The sequence below is a fragment of the Oncorhynchus mykiss genome, chromosome 6 (genome assembly GCF_013265735.2).
Source record: "Oncorhynchus mykiss isolate Arlee chromosome 6, USDA_OmykA_1.1, whole genome shotgun sequence".
NCBI lineage: Eukaryota > Metazoa > Chordata > Actinopteri > Salmoniformes > Salmonidae > Oncorhynchus > Oncorhynchus mykiss.
In genome coordinates, this window is record NC_048570.1 from 99761414 (window position 1) to 99780739 (window position 19326).

Here is a 19326-nt window from a genome sequence, read left to right on the forward strand (position 1 = left end):
GATATGAGAAATGTTGAGGGTCTTGAATGTTTACATGATACTGAATATGATGGGAATGAGGATATGAGAAATGTTGAGGGTCTTGAATGTTTACATGATACTGAATATGATGGGAATGAGGATATGAGAAATGTTGAGGGTCTTGAATGTTTACATGATACTGAATATGATGGGAATGAGGATATGAGAAATGTTGAGGGTCTTGAATGTTTACATGATACTGAATATGATGGGAATGAGGATATGAGAAATGTTGAGGGTCTTGAATGTTTACATGATACTGAATATGATGGGAATGAGGATATGAGAAATGTTGAGGGTCTTGAATGTTTACATGATACTGAATATGATGGGAATGAGGATATGAGAAATGTTGAGGGTCTTGAATGTTTACATGATACTGAATATGATGGGAATGAGGATATGAGAAATGTTGAGGGTCTTGAATGTTTACATGATACTGAATATGATGGGAATGAGGATATGAGAAATGTTGAGGGTCTTGAATGTTTACATGATACTGAATATGATGGGAATGAGGAAATGAGAAATGTTGAGGGTCTTGAATGTTTACATGATACTGAATATGATGGGAATGAGGATATGAGAAATGTTGAGGGTCTTGAATGTTTACATGATACTGAATATGATGGGAATGAGGATATGAGAAATGTTGAGGGTCTTGAATGTTTACATGATACTGAATATGATGGGAATGAGGATATGAGAAATGTTGAGGGTCTTGAATGTTTACATGATACTGAATATGATGGGAATGAGGATATGAGAAATGTTGAGGGTCTTGAATGTTTACATGATACTGAATATGATGGGAATGAGGATATGAGAAATGTTGAGGGTCTTGAATGTTTACATGATACTGAATATGATGGGAATGAGGATATGAGAAATGTTGAGGGTCTTGAATGTTTACATGATACTGAATATGATGGGAATGAGGATATGAGAAATGTTGAGGGTCTTGAATGTTTACATGATACTGAATATGATGGGAATGAGGATATGAGAAATGTTGAGGGTCTTGAATGTTTACATGATACTGAATATGATGGGAATGAGGATATGAGAAATGTTGAGGGTCTTGAATGTTTACATGATACTGAATATGATGGGAATGAGGATATGAGAAATGTTGAGGGTCTTGAATGTTTACATGATACTGAATATGATGGGAATGAGGATATGAGAAATGTTGAGGGTCTTGAATGTTTACATGATACTGAATATGATGGGAATGAGGATATGAGAAATGTTGAGGGTCTTGAATGTTTACATGATACTGAATATGATGGGAATGAGGATATGAGAAATGTTGAGGGTCTTGAATGTTTACATGATACTGAATATGATGGGAATGAGGATATGAGAAATGTTGAGGGTCTTGAATGTTTACATGATACTGAATATGATGGGAATGAGGATATGAGAAATGTTGAGGGTCTTGAATGTTTACATGATACTGAATATGATGGGAATGAGGATATGAGAAATGTTGAGGGTCTTGAATGTTTACATGATACTGAATATGATGGGAATGAGGATATGAGAAATGTTGAGGGTCTTGAATGTTTACATGATACTGAATATGATGGGAATGAGGATATGAGAAATGTTGAGGGTCTTGAATGTTTACATGATACTGAATATGATGGGAATGAGGATATGAGAAATGTTGAGGGTCTTGAATGTTTACATGATACTGAATATGATGGGAATGAGGATATGAGAAATGTTGAGGGTCTTGAATGTTTACATGATACTGAATATGATGGGAATGAGGATATGAGAAATGTTGAGGGTCTTGAATGTTTACATGATACTGAATATGATGGGAATGAGGATATGAGAAATGTTGAGGGTCTTGAATGTTTACATGATACTGAATATGATGGGAATGAGGATATGAGAAATGTTGAGGGTCTTGAATGTTTACATGATACTGAATATGATGGGAATGAGGATATGAGAAATGTTGAGGGTCTTGAATGTTTACATGATACTGAATATGATGGGAATGAGGATATGAGAAATGTTGAGGGTCTTGAATGTTTACATGATACTGAATATGATGGGAATGAGGATATGAGAAATGTTGAGGGTCTTGAATGTTTACATGATACTGAATATGATGGGAATGAGGATATGAGAAATGTTGAGGGTCTTGAATGTTTACATGATACTGAATATGATGGGAATGAGGATATGAGAAATGTTGAGGGTCTTGAATGTTTACATGATACTGAATATGATGGGAATGAGGATATGAGAAATGTTGAGGGTCTTGAATGTTTACATGATACTGAATATGATGGGAATGAGGATATGAGAAATGTTGAGGGTCTTGAATGTTTACATGATACTGAATATGATGGGAATGAGGATATGAGAAATGTTGAGGGTCTTGAATGTTTACATGATACTGAATATGATGGGAATGAGGATATGAGAAATGTTGAGGGTCTTGAATGTTTACATGATACTGAATATGATGGGAATGAGGATATGAGAAATGTTGAGGGTCTTGAATGTTTACATGATACTGAATATGATGGGAATGAGGATATGAGAAATGTTGAGGGTCTTGAATGTTTACATGATACTGAATATGATGGGAATGAGGATATGAGAAATGTTGAGGGTCTTGAATGTTTACATGATACTGAATATGATGGGAATGAGGATATGAGAAATGTTGAGGGTCTTGAATGTTTACATGATACTGAATATGATGGGAATGAGGATATGAGAAATGTTGAGGGTCTTGAATGTTTACATGATACTGAATATGATGGGAATGAGGATATGAGAAATGTTGAGGGTCTTGAATGTTTACATGATACTGAATATGATGGGAATGAGGATATGAGAAATGTTGAGGGTCTTGAATGTTTACATGATACTGAATATGATGGGAATGAGGATATGAGAAATGTTGAGGGTCTTGAATGTTTACATGATACTGAATATGATGGGAATGAGGATATGAGAAATGTTGAGGGTCTTGAATGTTTACATGATACTGAATATGATGGGAATGAGGATATGAGAAATGTTGAGGGTCTTGAATGTTTACATGATACTGAATATGATGGGAATGAGGATATGAGAAATGTTGAGGGTCTTGAATGTTTACATGATACTGAATATGATGGGAATGAGGATATGAGAAATGTTGAGGGTCTTGAATGTTTACATGATACTGAATATGATGGGAATGAGGATATGAGAAATGTTGAGGGTCTTGAATGTTTACATGATACTGAATATGATGGGAATGAGGATATGAGAAATGTTGAGGGTCTTGAATGTTTACATGATACTGAATATGATGGGAATGAGGATATGAGAAATGTTGAGGGTCTTGAATGTTTACATGATACTGAATATGATGGGAATGAGGATATGAGAAATGTTGAGGGTCTTGAATGTTTACATGATACTGAATATGATGGGAATGAGGATATGAGAAATGTTGAGGGTCTTGAATGTTTACATGATACTGAATATGATGGGAATGAGGATATGAGAAATGTTGAGGGTCTTGAATGTTTACATGATACTGAATATGATGGGAATGAGGATATGAGAAATGTTGAGGGTCTTGAATGTTTACATGATACTGAATATGATGGGAATGAGGATATGAGAAATGTTGAGGGTCTTGAATGTTTACATGATACTGAATATGATGGGAATGAGGATATGAGAAATGTTGAGGGTCTTGAATGTTTACATGATACTGAATATGATGGGAATGAGGATATGAGAAATGTTGAGGGTCTTGAATGTTTACATGATACTGAATATGATGGGAATGAGGATATGAGAAATGTTGAGGGTCTTGAATGTTTACATGATACTGAATATGATGGGAATGAGGATATGAGAAATGTTGAGGGTCTTGAATGTTTACATGATACTGAATATGATGGGAATGAGGATATGAGAAATGTTGAGGGTCTTGAATGTTTACATGATACTGAATATGATGGGAATGAGGATATGAGAAATGTTGAGGGTCTTGAATGTTTACATGATACTGAATATGATGGGAATGAGGATATGAGAAATGTTGAGGGTCTTGAATGTTTACATGATACTGAATATGATGGGAATGAGGATATGAGAAATGTTGAGGGTCTTGAATGTTTACATGATACTGAATATGATGGGAATGAGGATATGAGAAATGTTGAGGGTCTTGAATGTTTACATGATACTGAATATGATGGGAATGAGGATATGAGAAATGTTGAGGGTCTTGAATGTTTACATGATACTGAATATGATGGGAATGAGGATATGAGAAATGTTGAGGGTCTTGAATGTTTACATGATACTGAATATGATGGGAATGAGGATATGAGAAATGTTGAGGGTCTTGAATGTTTACATGATACTGAATATGATGGGAATGAGGATATGAGAAATGTTGAGGGTCTTGAATGTTTACATGATACTGAATATGATGGGAATGAGGATATGAGAAATGTTGAGGGTCTTGAATGTTTACATGATACTGAATATGATGGGAATGAGGATATGAGAAATGTTGAGGGTCTTGAATGTTTACATGATACTGAATATGATGGGAATGAGGATATGAGAAATGTTGAGGGTCTTGAATGTTTACATGATACTGCTGATATAGAAATCTGTAAAAACACATTTCAACCTGATCTGGATTTACAATAAAAAATAACGGTAGAATCAGAATGACAGATTTCTATTGACGAGTTAAAGCAGATATTGATTCATTCAGACATTAGATTCTATTGACGAGTTAAAGCAGATTTTGATTCATTCAGACATTAGATTCTATTGACGAGTTAAAGCAGATATTGATTCATTCAGACATTAGATTCTATTGACGAGTTAAAGCAGATATTGATTCATTCAGACATTAGATTCTATTGACGAGATAAATTAGATTTGGATTAATTCAGACATTAGATTCTATTGACGAGTTAAAGTAGATTTTGATTCATTCAGACATTAGATTCTATTGACGAATTAAAGCAGATTTTGATTCATTCAGACATTAGATTCTATTGACGAGTTAAAGTAGATTTTGATTCATTCAGACATTAGATTCTATTGAGGAGTTAAAGCAGATTTTGATTCATTCAGACATTATATTCTATTGACGAGTTAAAGCAGATTTGGATTCATTCAGACATTAGATTCTATTGACGAGTTAAAGCAGATTTTGATTCATTCAGACATTAGATTCTATTGACGAGTTAAAGCAGATTTTGATTCATTCAGACAGTAGATTCTATTGACGAGCTAAAGCAGATTTTGATTCATTCAGACATTAGATTCTATTGACGAGTTAGAGTAGATTTTGATTCATTCAGACATTAGATTCTATTGACGAGTTAAAGCAGATTTTGATTCATTCAGACATTATATTCTATTGACGAGTTAAAGCAGATTTTGATTCATTCAGACAGTAGATTCTATTGACGAGCTAAAGCAGATTTTGATTCATTCAGACATTAGATTCTATTGACGAGTTAGAGTAGATTTTGATTCATTCAGACATTAGATTCTATTGACGAGTTAAAGCAGATTTTGATTCATTCAGACATCTCTCCTAAAAATACAAAACTACAATTGTAGATACTTAAAACAGAAATACATTTTAAAAAGTCAGAAAAGTGGAGAAGAACAAATCAGGATAAAACTGTTTTTGATTAAATAGTATCTTTCAATAAAACAAAAATAAGTGAACAATATTATAAAAAGTGTTGAACGAAAGTCAGTGTTGAAGCCATGTTGATGTAGAGTAGGTGGAAACCACGCTGGTGATCTTCAGCCTGCTGGTGATACAATATCCATGTCTGACTGCTAATAGACACTGAACACATACAAACGCAACATGTAAAGTGTTGGTCCCATATTTCATGAGTTGAAATAAAAAATCCCAGAATTGTTCCGTGCGTACAAAAAGCTTTACATTCCTCTGTTAGTGAGCATTTCTCCTTTGCCAAGATAATCCACCCACCTGCATCCCGGCCCAGTCATGAGAAATCCATTGATTAGGGCTGAAATAATTAATTTCAATTGACTGATTTTCTTCTACAAACTGTAAGTCAGTAAAATCTTTGAAATTGTTGCATGTTGCGTTGCCATTTTTGTTCAGTATAGACGCAATGTAGCAGATGCTTTTATCCCAAAGAGACATAGTTATGCGTGTATACATATGGGTGATCTCAGGAATTGTACCCACTATCCTGGCACAGCAAGTGCCATGTTCTACAAACTGAGCTACAGAGGACCAGTAACCCAGGAGCAGTTTTCTAACCAATTCTGAACATAGAGGAATATGATCCAGATATGGCCTGCATATCCTCCACTATACGCCCAGTTCCACAAAGGGTATGAGTCTGAAGCGGCAACAGTGTGCACATGGCCATGTCTTCCATTGGGGACCACTCCTCCATCACCTCCTCTCAATGGTTCTCTTCCTCCTCAGAGGACTCTGGGCGCTCAAAGTCTTCAGCTCGCTGTACTGCACCTACACACAGAGGAATATGGCCAGGTATCATTCATAACAGCAGAGCTGTAGGGCTACAGTGTCTGAGGAGGTCATACTACCAGTTGCGGTCACACAACAGTCACAGTAGCACTCAACTAGTGTTGCAAAATTCTGCTAACTTCCCCGATTGGAGGATTCACACACTTCCTGCTTATTCCCTCCTGAATCCACGAATCTTCCAACAGATTTCCTCCAAAAACTAGGACTTTTGGGAAAGTTAACAGAATTTTGCAACCCTACTCTCAAACTCTGTGGTGACAATAGTCACAGAAGTTATCAACTCTGTGGTGACATTAGTCACAGAAGTTATCAACTCTGTGGTGACAATAGTCACAGAAGTTATCAACTCTGTGGTGACAATAGTCACAGAAGTTATCAACTCTGTGGTGACAATAGTCACAGAAGTTATCAACTCTGTGGTGACAATAGTCACAGAAGTTATCAACTCTGTGGTGCCTTCGCCCGGCAACTGAAAGGCACCTGACCCTAACACCTTGTATAATCCACAAGGGCTGTTAGGGAGGAAACATCATAACAGACATTAGACCGGGCTATAATTACACAGGCAACAACCTGTGGGATATTTTCAGTAGAAAGCAGTGCTGAGAGACTAGAGGTTTACTGGCTTCCTGAATCTGATCTAGAGGTTTACTGGCATCCTGCATCTGATCTAGAGGTTTACTGGCATCCTGAATCTGATTTAGAGGTTTACTGGCATCCTGAATCTGATCTAGAGGTTTACTGGCATCCTGAATCTGATCTAGAGGTTTACTGGCATCCTGAATCTGATCTAGAGGTTTACTGGCTTCCTGAATCTGATTTAGAGGTTTACTGGCATCTTGCATCTGATCTAGAGGTTTACTGGCATCCTGAATCTGATTTAGAGGTTTACTGGCATCCTGAATCTGATCTAGAGGTTTACTGGTATCCTGAATCTGATTTAGAGGTTTACTGGCTTCCTGAATCTGATCTAGAGGTTATAACCTGAAATACTAGACATTTACTGCCTTCCTGAATCTGATCTAGAGGTTATAACCTGAAAGAATAGAGAATTACTGTCTCCCTGAATATGATCTAGAGGTTTACTGGCTTCCTGAATTTGATCTAGAGGTTATAACCTGAAATACTAGACGTTTACTGCCTTCCTGAATCTGATCTAGAGGTTTACTGGCATCCTGAATCTGATCTAGAGGTTTACTGGCATCCTGAATCTGATCTAGAGGTTTACTGGCTTCCTGAATCTGATTTAGAGGTTTACTGGCATCTTGCATCTGATCTAGAGGTTTACTGGCATCCTGAATCTGATTTAGAGGTTTACTGGCATCCTGAATCTGATCTAGAGGTTTACTGGTATCCTGAATCTGATCTAGAGGTTTACTGGCTTCTTGAATCTGATTTAGAGGTTTACTGGCTTCCTGAATCTGATCTAGAGGTTATAACCTGAAATACTAGACATTTACTGCCTTCCTGAATCTGATCTAGAGGTTATAACCTGAAAGAATAGAGAATTACTGTCTCCCTGAATATGATCTAGAGGTTTACTGGCTTCCTGAATTTGATCTAGAGGTTATAACCTGAAATACTAGACGTTTACTGCCTTCCTGAATCTGATCTAGAGGTTTACTGGCATCCTGAATCTGATCTAGAGGTTTACTGGCTTCCTGAATCTGATTTAGAGGTTTACTGCCTTCCTGAATCTGATCTAGAGGTTATAACCTGAAAGACTAGATAATTACTGGCTTCATGAATCTGATCTAGAGGTTATAACCTGAAAGACTAGATCATTACTGGCTTCATGAATCTGATCTAGAGGTTATAACCTGAAATACTAGAGGTTTACTGGCTTCCTGAATCTGATCTAGAGCATTACTGGCTTCCTGAATATGATTTAGAGGCAATAACCTGAAAAGGATAATTCCACCACTTTTTAAACTCCCATTCACTATGTCCATCACCACACCAGTGTCTACATGTGTGAATAACGACACATTTCTATGTTCTGTAGCTACAAACATAAGAAAAGGTCCATTAGGTTTTGACTTTTCATGCAGAGTTTCTACATTTACATGTGATGACTTTCCAGTTTAAGGAAGAGTACTATCCAGCTCCTCGCTAATCTCACAGTCTTCCTAAATCACTGTGTTATCTGTTGAAAAGTGGTGGAATTGCCCTTTAACCTTCTATAGACACTTACCTTGTGAACATCTGAAGGAACTCTCCTCAGGAAATCAAACACCTCATTGTTGTCGATGGCGTACGGGGCCCGTAATTTCTTGGTGAATTTATTAATTCCTGAAAACAGACATTCAGGAGAAGCAAAATAAAACAGTCTGTATAAACCAGTAATCTGGGTGGATCTGATGCAGCTATAAGTAAATTAAAAAAGAACAGGAACAAGTTGTCAATACATGTGTGTAGTTCCTTTACAGCCTATCAGCACGGCATGTATGATACTGTATTGTTCTGGTGTATTTGATATGCTGACCTCATTGAATCAATTCACATGGAAAATTGACAATAGTTCTAGATATCATAACAAAAGAAAACATGCACTTACCCCATACTAGAAGGATATATCGTACAGGGATGAAGTATGTCAGAACTGTTACTGTCACCAGGATAAGGAAGGCAAGGTTGGAGAGGAACGGTACTGACCAGTTAAAGGTGCTGATGAAGAGAACACAATACATATTCATACTGACTAGAAACACAATACATATTCATATTGAGTGGAAACACAATACATATTGAGTAGAAACACAATACATATTCATACTGAGTGGAAACACAATACATATTGAGTGGAAACACAATACATATTGAGTAGAAACACAATACATATTCATACTGACTAGAAACACAATACATATTCATACTGAGTAGAAATGCAATACATATTGAGTGGAAACACAATACATATTGAGTAGAAACACTAAATATTCATATTGAGTAGAAACACTAAATATTCATATTGAAGAGAAACATATGTGGATACTACAACAATATTGAGGACTACAAGATATTCAAAGATAATTACATACAGCGGAGAGGTGCAGTGGAATGTGCTGTTTCACAGGGTCAGTCATGGTAGTATGATGGGTGTTGTTCTACAGGGTCAGTCATGGTAGTATGATAGGTGTTGTTTTACAGGGTCAGTCATGGTAGTATGATAGGTGTTGTTCTACAGGGTCAGTCATGGTAGTATGATAGTTGTTGTTTTACAGGGTCAGTCATGGTAGTATGATAGGTGCAGTGGAATGTGTTGTTTCACAGGGTCAGTCATGGTAGTATGATAGGTGTTGTTCTACAGGGTCAGTCATGGTAGTATGATAGGTGCAGAGGAATGTGTTGTTTCACAGGGTCAGTCATGGTAGTATGATAGGTGTTGTTCTACAGGGTCAGTCATGGTAGTATGATAGTTGTTGTTTTACAGGGTCAGTCATGGTAGTATGATAGGTGTTGTTTTACAGGGTCAGTCATGGTAGTATGATAGGTGCAGAGGAATGTGTTGTTTTACAGGGTCAGTCATGGTAGTATGATAGGTGTTGTTTTACAGTGTCAGTCATGGTAGTATGATAGGTGTTGTTTTACAGGGTCAGTCATGGTAGTATGATAGGTGCAGTGGAATGTGCTGTTTCACAGGGTCAGTCATGGTAGTATGATAGGTGTTGTTCTACAGGGTCAGTCATGGTAGTATGATAGGTGCAGAGGAATGTGTTGTTTCACAGGGTCAGTCATGGTAGTATGATAGGTGTTGTTCTACAGGGTCAGTCATGGTAGTATGATAGTTGTTGTTTTACAGGGTCAGTCATGGTAGTATGATAGGTGTTGTTTTACAGGGTCAGTCATGGTAGTATGATAGGTGCAGAGGAATGTGTTGTTTTACAGGGTCAGTCATGGTAGTATGATAGGTGTTGTTTTACAGGGTCAGTCATGGTAGTATGATAGGTGCAGTGGAATGTGCTGTTTCACAGGGTCAGTCATGGTAGTATGATAGGTGTTGTTCTACAGGGTCAGTCATGGTAGTATGATAGGTGCAGAGGAATGTGTTGTTTCACAGGGTCAGTCATGGTAGTATGATAGGTGTTGTTCTACAGGGTCAGTCATGGTAGTATGATAGGTGCAGAGGAATGTGTTGTTTTACAGGGTCAGTCATGGTAGTATGATAGGTGTTGTTTTACAGGGTCAGTCATGGTAGTATGATAGGTGCAGAGGAATGTGTTGTTTTACAGGGTCAGTCATGGTAGTATGATAGGTGTTGTTTTACAGGGTCAGTCATGGTAGTATGATAGGTGCAGAGGAATGTGTTGTTTTACAGGGTCAGTCATGGTAGTATGATAGGTGTTGTTTTACAGGGTCAGTCATGGTAGTATGATAGGTGCAGTGGAATGTGTTGTTTTACAGGGTCAGTCATGGTAGTATGATAGGTGTTGTTTTACAGGGTCAGTCATGGTAGTATGATAGGTGTTGTTTGACAGGGTCAGTCATAGTAGTATGATAGGTGCAGAGGAATGTGTTGTTTTACAGGGTCAGTCATGGTAGTATGATAGGTGTTGTTTTACAGGGTCAGTCATGGTAGTATGATAGGTGCAGTGGAATGTGTTGTTCTACAGGGTCAGTCATGGTAGTATGATAGGTGTTGTTTTACAGGGTCAGTCATGGTAGTATGATAGGTGCAGTGGAATGTGTTGTTCTACAGGGTCAGTCATGGTAGTATGATAGGTGTTGTTTTACAGGGTCAGTCATGGTAGTATGATAGGTGCAGTGGAATGTGTTGTTTTACAGGGTCAGCCATAGTAGTTCAGCACCAGTGGAGCAAATTAGGTTTAAGTGACTTGCTCAATGGCATATCGACAGATTTTTCACCTTGTCGGCTCGGGTGTTCGAACCAACACCCTTTGGGTTACCACCCCAAAGCTCTAACCGCTAGGCTACCTGCTTCCCTAACTGGTGGGTTACCACCCCAAAGCTCTAACCGCTAGGCTACCTGCTTCCCTAACTGGTGGGTTACCACCCCAAAGCTCTAACCGCTAGGCTACCTGCCTCCCTAACTTTTGGGCTACCACCCCAAAGCTCTAACCGCTAGGCTACCTGCCTCCCTAACTTTTGGGTTACCACCCCAAAGCTCTAACCGCTAGGCTACCTGCCTCCCTAACTTTTGGGTTACCACCCCAAAGCTCTAACCGCTAGGCTACCTGCCTCCCTAACTTTTGGGTTACCACCCCAAAGCTCTAACCACTAGGCTACCTGCCTCCCTAACTTTTGGGTTACCACCCCAAAGCTCTAACCGCTAGGCTACCTGCCTCCCTAACTTTTGGGTTACCACCCCAAAGCTCTAACCGTTAGGCTACCTGCCTCCCTAACTTTTGGGTTACCACCCCAAAGCTCTAACCGCTAGGCTACCTGCCTCCCTAACTTTTGGATTACCACCCCAAAGCTCTAACCGCTAGGCTACCTGCCTCCCTAACTTTTGGGTTACCACCCCAAAGCTCTAACCGCTAGGCTACCTGCCTCCCTAACTTTTGGGTTACCACACCAAAGCTCTAAACGCTAGGCTACCTGCCTACCTAACTTTTGGGTTACCACCCCAAAGCTCTAACCGCTAGGCTACCTGCTTTCCTAACTTTTGGGTTACCACCCCAAAGCTCTAACCGCTAGGCTACCTGCCTCCCTAACTTTTGGATTACCACCCCAAAGCTCTAACCGCTAGGCTACCTGCCTCCCTAACTTTTGGGTTACCACCCCAAAGCTCTAACCGCTAGGCTACCTGCCTCCCTACCTTGCCGCCCAACTTCATTTTGGTTGGAGGAGATATGGGCAGAAACATACAAAAAATATAAACGAAATATTGAATTGATAAAACAAAACCAATATTGACAATTCCTATTGATTGGATACGTGATAAAACATTATTGCAGGAATATAACACACTATCTAATTATTCTACATTTCATTGATAATACAAAATAATTGACATGCACCAACCAGAACCACATACAGAATAAATACTTCAAACCAGAACACCATGTCAAATCAACATTTATGGACAATTAAAATAAACACATGTCTAATTCAGACTAAAATGCTCACTTCTTAATTCTCTCCCCGAAGCATGCGATTTCCTCCAACAGGTTTTGGACAGTGATGACAGTCTCTTGAACCATGTGAATTTTTTCCATCAAACCTCTCTTCTCGGATTCCTACAACATTAAAGGACCAGTCAGTTCTACATGTCTTTAGATACATTAAAGGACCAGTCAGTTCTACATGTCTTTAGATACATTAAAGGACCAGTCAGTTCTACATGTCTTTAGATACATTAAAGGACCAGTCAGTTCTACATGTCTTTAGATACATTAAAGGACCAGTCAGTTCTACATGTCTTTAGATACATTAAAGGACCAGTCAGTTCTACATGTCTTTAGATACATTAAAGGACCAGTCAGTTCTACATGTCTTTAGATACATTAAAGGACCAGTCAGTTCTACATGTCTTTAGATACATTAAAGGACCAGTCAGTTCTACATGTCTTTAGATACATTAAAGGACTAGTCAGTTCTACATGTCTTTAGATACATTAAAGGACCAGTCAGTTCTACATGTCTTTAGATATATTAAAGGACCAGTCAGTTCTGCATGTCTTTAGATACATTAAAGGACCAGTCAGTTCTACATGTCTTTAGATACATTAAAGGACCAGTCAGTTCTACATGTCTTTAGATACATTAAAGGACCAGTCAGTTCAGCATGTCTTTAGATACATTAAAGGACCAGTCAGTTCTACATGTCTTTAGATACATTAAAGGACCAGTCAGTTCTACATGTCTTTAGATACATTAAAGGACCAGTCAGTTCTACATGTCTTTAGATACATTAAAGGACCAGTCAGTTCTACATGTCTTTAGATACATTAAAGGACCAGTCAGTTCTACATGTCTTTAGATACATTAAAGGACCAGTCAGTTCTACATGTCTTTAGATACATTAAAGGACCAGTCAGTTCTACATGTCTTTAGATACATTAAAGGACCAGTCAGTTCTACATGTCTTTAGATACATTAAAGGACCAGTCAGTTCTACATGTCTTTAGATACATTAAAGGACCAGTCAGTTCTACATGTCTTTAGATACATTAAAGGACCAGTCAGTTCTGCATGTCTTTAGATACATTAAAGGACCAGTCAGTTCTACATGTCTTTAGATACATTAAAGGACCAGTCAGTTCTACATGCCTGTGAACAGCCCTGCTAGCAGTCAGACAGAGCCTCTACAGTCAGACAGACAGATCCTCTACAGTCAGACAGACAGATCCTCTACAGTCAGACAGACAGATCCTCTACAGTCAGACAGAACCTCCACAGTCAGACAGACAGATCCTCTACAGTCAGACAGACAGATCCTCTACAGTCAGACAGAACCTCTACAGACAGACATAACCTCTACAGTCAGACAGACAGATCCTCTACAGTCAGACAGACAGGTTCTCTACAGTCAGACAGACAGATCCTCTACAGTCAGACAGACAGGTCCTCTACAGTCAGACAGATCCTCTGCAGTCAGACAGACAGATCCTCTACAGTCAGACAGACAGAGCTTCTACAGTCAGACAGATCCTCTATGTAGAAACCCAGCATTATCAGTCATTACCAACTAAAGTTACTATGTAGAAACCAGGTATTATGAGTCATTACTATGTAGAAACTAGCATTATCAGTCATTACCAACTAAAAATACTATGTAGAAACCAGGTATTATGAGTCATTACTATGTAGAAACCCAGCATTATCAGTCATTACCAACTAAAAATACTATGTAGAAACCAGGTATTATGAGTCAATACTATGTAGAAACCCAGCATTATTAGCTATTACCATGTAGAAACTCAGCATGATCAGTCATTACTATGTCGAAACTCAGCATTATTAGTCATTACTATGTAGAAACTCAGCATTATCAGTCATTACGATGTAGAACCCCAACATTATCAGTCATTACTATGTAGAAACCAGGTATAGTCATTATGAAACATAATGGGAAACTATGCTACCTTTTCATCTTCATCATCTTCATCGCCCAAGTCCATATTATCCTAGAAAGAAAAGATTAGTAAAGTGAACGATGGGAAATGTCCAGACCTGTGGTTCACTACATTAATCCAGGCATTATTATGAGCTGTCCTCCCCTCAGCAGCCTCCACTGGTTGGTGTACAGTAGTAGGTCCATGTAGTGTGTCAGGATGCGAACAGATGACCTCACATGACTGATCCTCTGCACTGACTAACACATGGTCATGCTGAGGGCTTTGGTAGTAGTTTTAGAATCTAGGAGATATTGGTAGTAGTTCTAGAATCTAGGGGATAGTGGTAATAGTTGTAGAAGCTAGGAGATAGTGGTAATAGTTGTAGAAGCTAGGAGATAGTGGTATTTGTAGAATCTAAGAGATAGTGGTAGTTGTAGAATCTAGGAGATAGTGGTAATAGTTGTAGAATCTAGGAGATAGTGGTAATAGTTGTAGAATCTAGGAGATAGTGGTAGTTGCAGAATCCAGGAGATAGTGGTAGTTGTATAATCCAGGAGATAGTGGTAGTTGTAGAATCCAGGAGATAGTGGTAGTTGTAGAATCTAGGGGATAGTGGTAGCAGTTGTAGAATCTAGGAGATAGTGGTAATAGTTGTAGAATCTGGGAGATAGTGGTAATAGTTGTAGAATCTAGGAGATAGTGGTAGTAGTTGTAGAATCTATGAGATAGTGGTAATAGTTGTAGAATCTAGGAGATAGTGGTAATAGTTGTAGAATCTAGGATATAGTGGTATTTGTAGAATCTAGGAGATAGTGGCAGTTGTAGAATCTAGGAGATAGTGGTAATAGTCGTAGACTCTAGGAGATAGTGGTAATAGTTGTAGAATCTAGGAGATAAGATAGTGGTAGTTGCAGAATCCAGTAGATAGTGGTAGTTGTAGAATCCAGGAGATAGTGGTAGTTGTAGAATCTAGGGGATAGTGGTAGCAGTTGTGGAATCTAGGAGATAGTGGTAGTAGTTGTAGAATCTAGGAGATAGTGGTAATAGTTCTAGAATCTAGGAGATAGTGGTAATAGGTGTAGAATCTAGGAGATAGTGGTAATAGTTATCGAATCTAGGAGATAGTGGTAATAGTTGTAGAATCTAGGAGATAGTGGTAATAGTTGTAGAATCTAGGAGATAGTGGTAGTAGTTGTAGAATCTATGAGATAGTGGTAGTAGTTCTAGAATCAGGGAGATATTGGTAATAGTTGTAGAATCTGGGATATAGTGGTAATAGTTGTAGAATCTAGGAGATAGTGGTAGTAGTTGTAGAATCTAGGAGATAGTGGTAGTAGTTCTAGAATCAGGGAGATATTGGTAATAGTTGTAGAATCTAGGATATAGTGGTAATAGTTGTAGAATCTAGGAGATAGTGGTAGTAGTTCTAAAATCTAGGAGATAGTGGTAATAGTTGTAGAATCTAGGGGATAGTGGTAATAGTTGTAGAATCTAGGGGATAGTGGTAATAGTTGTAGAATCTAGGGGATAGTGGTAATAGTTGTAGAATCTAGGAGATAGTGGTAGTTGTAGAATCTAGGAGATAGTGGTAGTTGTAGAATCTAGGAGATAGTGGTAGTTGTAGAATCTAGGAGATAGTGGTAGTTGTAGAATCTAGGAGATAGTGGTAATAGTTGTAGAAGCTAGGAGATAGTGGTAATAGTTGTAGAATCTAGGAGAGAGTGGTAGTTGTAGAATCTAGGAGATAGTGGTAGTTGTAGAATCTAGGAGATAGTGGTAGTTGTAGAATCTAGGAGATAGTGGTAGTTGTAGAATCTAGGAGATAGTGGAAGTAGTTGTAGAATCTAGGAGATTGTGGTAGTAGTTGTAGAATCTAGGAGATAGTGGTAGTTGTAGAATCTAGGAGATAGTGGTAGTTGTAGAATCTAGGAGATAGTGGTAATAGTTGTAGAATCTAGGAGATAGTGGTAGTTGTAGAATCTAGGAGATAGTGGTAGTCGTTCTAGAATCAGGGAGATATTGGTAATAGTTGTAGAATCTAGGATATAGTGGTAATAGTTGTAGAATCTAGGAGATAGTGGTAGTAGTTGTAGAATCTAGGAGATAGTGGTAGTAGTTCTAGAATCAGGGAGATATTGGTAATAGTTGTAGAATCTAGGATATAGTGGTAATAGTTGTAGAATCTAGGAGATAGTGGTAGTAGTTCTAAAATCTAGGAGATAGTGGTAATAGTTGTAGAATCTAGGGGATAGTGGTAATAGTTGTAGAATCTAGGGGATAGTGGTAATAGTTGTAGAATCTAGGGGATAGTGGTAATAGTTGTAGAATCTAGGAGATAGTGGTAGTTGTAGAATCTAGGAGATAGTGGTAGTTGTAGAATCTAGGAGATAGTGGTAGTTGTAGAATCTAGGAGATAGTGGTAGTTGTAGAATCTAGGAGATAGTGGTAATAGTTGTAGAAGCTAGGAGATAGTGGTAATAGTTGTAGAATCTAGGAGATAGTGGTAGTTGTAGAATCTAGGAGATAGTGGTAGTTGTAGAATCTAGGAGATAGTGGTAGTTGTAGAATCTAGGAGATAGTGGTAATAGTTGTAGAATCTAGGAGATAGTGGTAGTTGTAGAATCTAGGAGATAGTGGAAGTAGTTGTAGAATCTAGGAGATTGTGGTAGTAGTTGTAGAATCTAGGAGATAGTGGAAGTAGTTGTAGAATCTAGGAGATAGTGGTACTATTTGTAGGGGAATAGGATTAAACATGGCTGTTTGGAGCGAGGCGCTGTACTGACCAGGTCCTGGTTGGCCCTTCCAGATGCAATCTGAAGATAGTTCCATGTGATGAGCAAAACCAGACAGAGAGGCAACATGTAGAACTCCCAATGCCACACCGCCAGCAGGAATATCTATAGGAAGAGATGAGAGGACGGGAGAGGAGAGGAGGAGAGGAGAGGAGGAGAAGAGAAGTAGCATAGGACAGAGGGGAGCGGAGTAGGGGAGGAGAAGGAGTAGGGAAGGAGATGAGGGGAGAGGAGTAGGGGATGAGAGGGGAGGAGGAGAAGAGAGGAGTGGGGAAGAGTGGGGGAAGAGGGGAGAGGAGAGACAGGGATGAGAGGGAAGGAGAGAAGAGGATAGAAAAGGAGGGGAAGAGGAAATTAAGAGAGAAGAGGAGAGGAGTAGGAAGGGGAGAGGAGGAGATGGGAGGAGGGGAGAGGAAAGGAGAGAAGCGGAGGAAAAGAGAAGAGGAGAGAAAAGGAGAGGAGGAGGGGAGTAGAGGGGAGGAGTAGGGGGAAAGAGGAGAGGAAAGTAGTGAGGAGGGGAGTAGAGGGGAGGAGTAGGGGGAGAGGAGGGGGGAGAGAAGAGGAGAAGGGAGGGGAGATGAGAGGATGAGTACAGGAGAGGAGGAGTACAGGGGAGGAGTAGGGGAGAGGAGAGGAGGAGTGCAGGGGAGGAGTAGGGGAGATGAGAGGATAAGTACAGGAGAGGAGGAGTACAGGGGAGGAGTAGGGGAGAGGAGAGGAGGAGTACAGGGGAGGAGTAGGGGAGAGGAGAGGCGGATGGGAGAAGAGGAGAGGAGAGGGGGAGGAGTAGGGGGGAGAGAAGAGGAGAAGGGAGGGGAGATGAGAGGATGAGTACAGGGGAGGAGTAGGGGAGAGGAGAGGCGGATGGGAGAAGAGGAGAGGAGAGGGGGAGGAGTAGGGGGGAGAGAAGAGGAGAAGGGAGGGGAGATGAGAGGATGAGTACAGGGGAGGAGTAGGGGAGAGGAGAGGCAGATGGGAGAAGAAGGGAGGATAAACTGATAAAGGGTCACTTCATTAACTAAACATTAAATACATGACATACACTGTATTTACCATACACTCCATCTCTTCTTCTCCTCTAGTGGGACCAGTCTACACTGTAGCTGAGGCTAGATCCTATCTTCTTCTCCTCTAGTGGGACCAGTCTACACTGTAGCTGAGGCTAGATCCTATCTTCTTCTCCTCTAGTGGGACCAGTCTACACTGTAGCTGAGGCTAGATCCTATCTTCTTCTCCTCTAGTGGGACCAGTCTACACTGTAGCTGAGGCTAGATCCTATCTTCTTCTCCTCTAGTGGGACCAGTCTACACTGTAGCTGAGGGCTAAGGCTAAGTAAAACCTAAATTTACGTAAACCTTATTTACATAAGTATTCAGACCCTTTGCTATGAGATTACATTGAGCTCAGGTACATCCTGTTTCCATTGATCATCCTTGAGATGATGTGGTAAATTCAATTGACCTGACATGTTTTGGAAAGGCACACACCTGTCTATATATATATATATATATATATATATATATATATGAATGAATATGAGAACAAACACTATTGTAAATACAACCCATATGTATGCTTATTTATTTTCCCTTGTGTACTTTAACCATTTGTACATCGTTACAACACTGTATATATATAATATGACATTTGTAATATCTTTATTGTTTTGAAACTTCTGTATTTGTAATGTTTACTGTTAATTTTTATTGTTTATTTCACTTTTGTATATTATCTACCTAACTTGCTTTGGCAATGTTAACACATGTTTCCCATGCCAATAAAGCCCCTTGAATTGAATTAAATTGAGAGAGAGAGAGAGCGAGAGAGAGAGAGAGCGAGAGAGAGAGAGAGAGAGAGAGAGAGAGAGAGGAGACGGGGAAACAGACAGAGAGAGAGAGAGAGAGAGTTCAAGGAGAGGCTGACTGCTACAGACAGCGACAGAGAGAGA

The 19326-nt window shown here is 39.2% G+C and overlaps 1 protein-coding gene across 2 annotated transcripts in view; it reads right to left on the reverse strand.

Moving 5' to 3' along the window:
• Positions 1-5595: 5595 nt before the first annotated feature.
• LOC110508817 (multiple C2 and transmembrane domain-containing protein 2-like) overlaps positions 5596-19326 on the reverse strand; it is a 109609-nt gene continuing 95878 nt past the window's right edge. For both annotated transcript variants that reach the window (XM_036981714.1, XM_036981713.1), the window contains 6 exons: positions 17370-17483; positions 14614-14655; positions 12656-12765; positions 9123-9232; positions 8760-8857; positions 5596-6544 (listed from right to left, as the gene is read on the reverse strand). In XM_036981714.1, the coding sequence (XP_036837609.1) occupies positions 6470-6544; positions 8760-8857; positions 9123-9232; positions 12656-12765; positions 14614-14655; positions 17370-17483 (549 nt within the window). In that variant the 3' untranslated portion in view covers positions 5596-6469. The remainder of the gene's footprint in view (positions 6545-8759; positions 8858-9122; positions 9233-12655; positions 12766-14613; positions 14656-17369; positions 17484-19326) is intronic.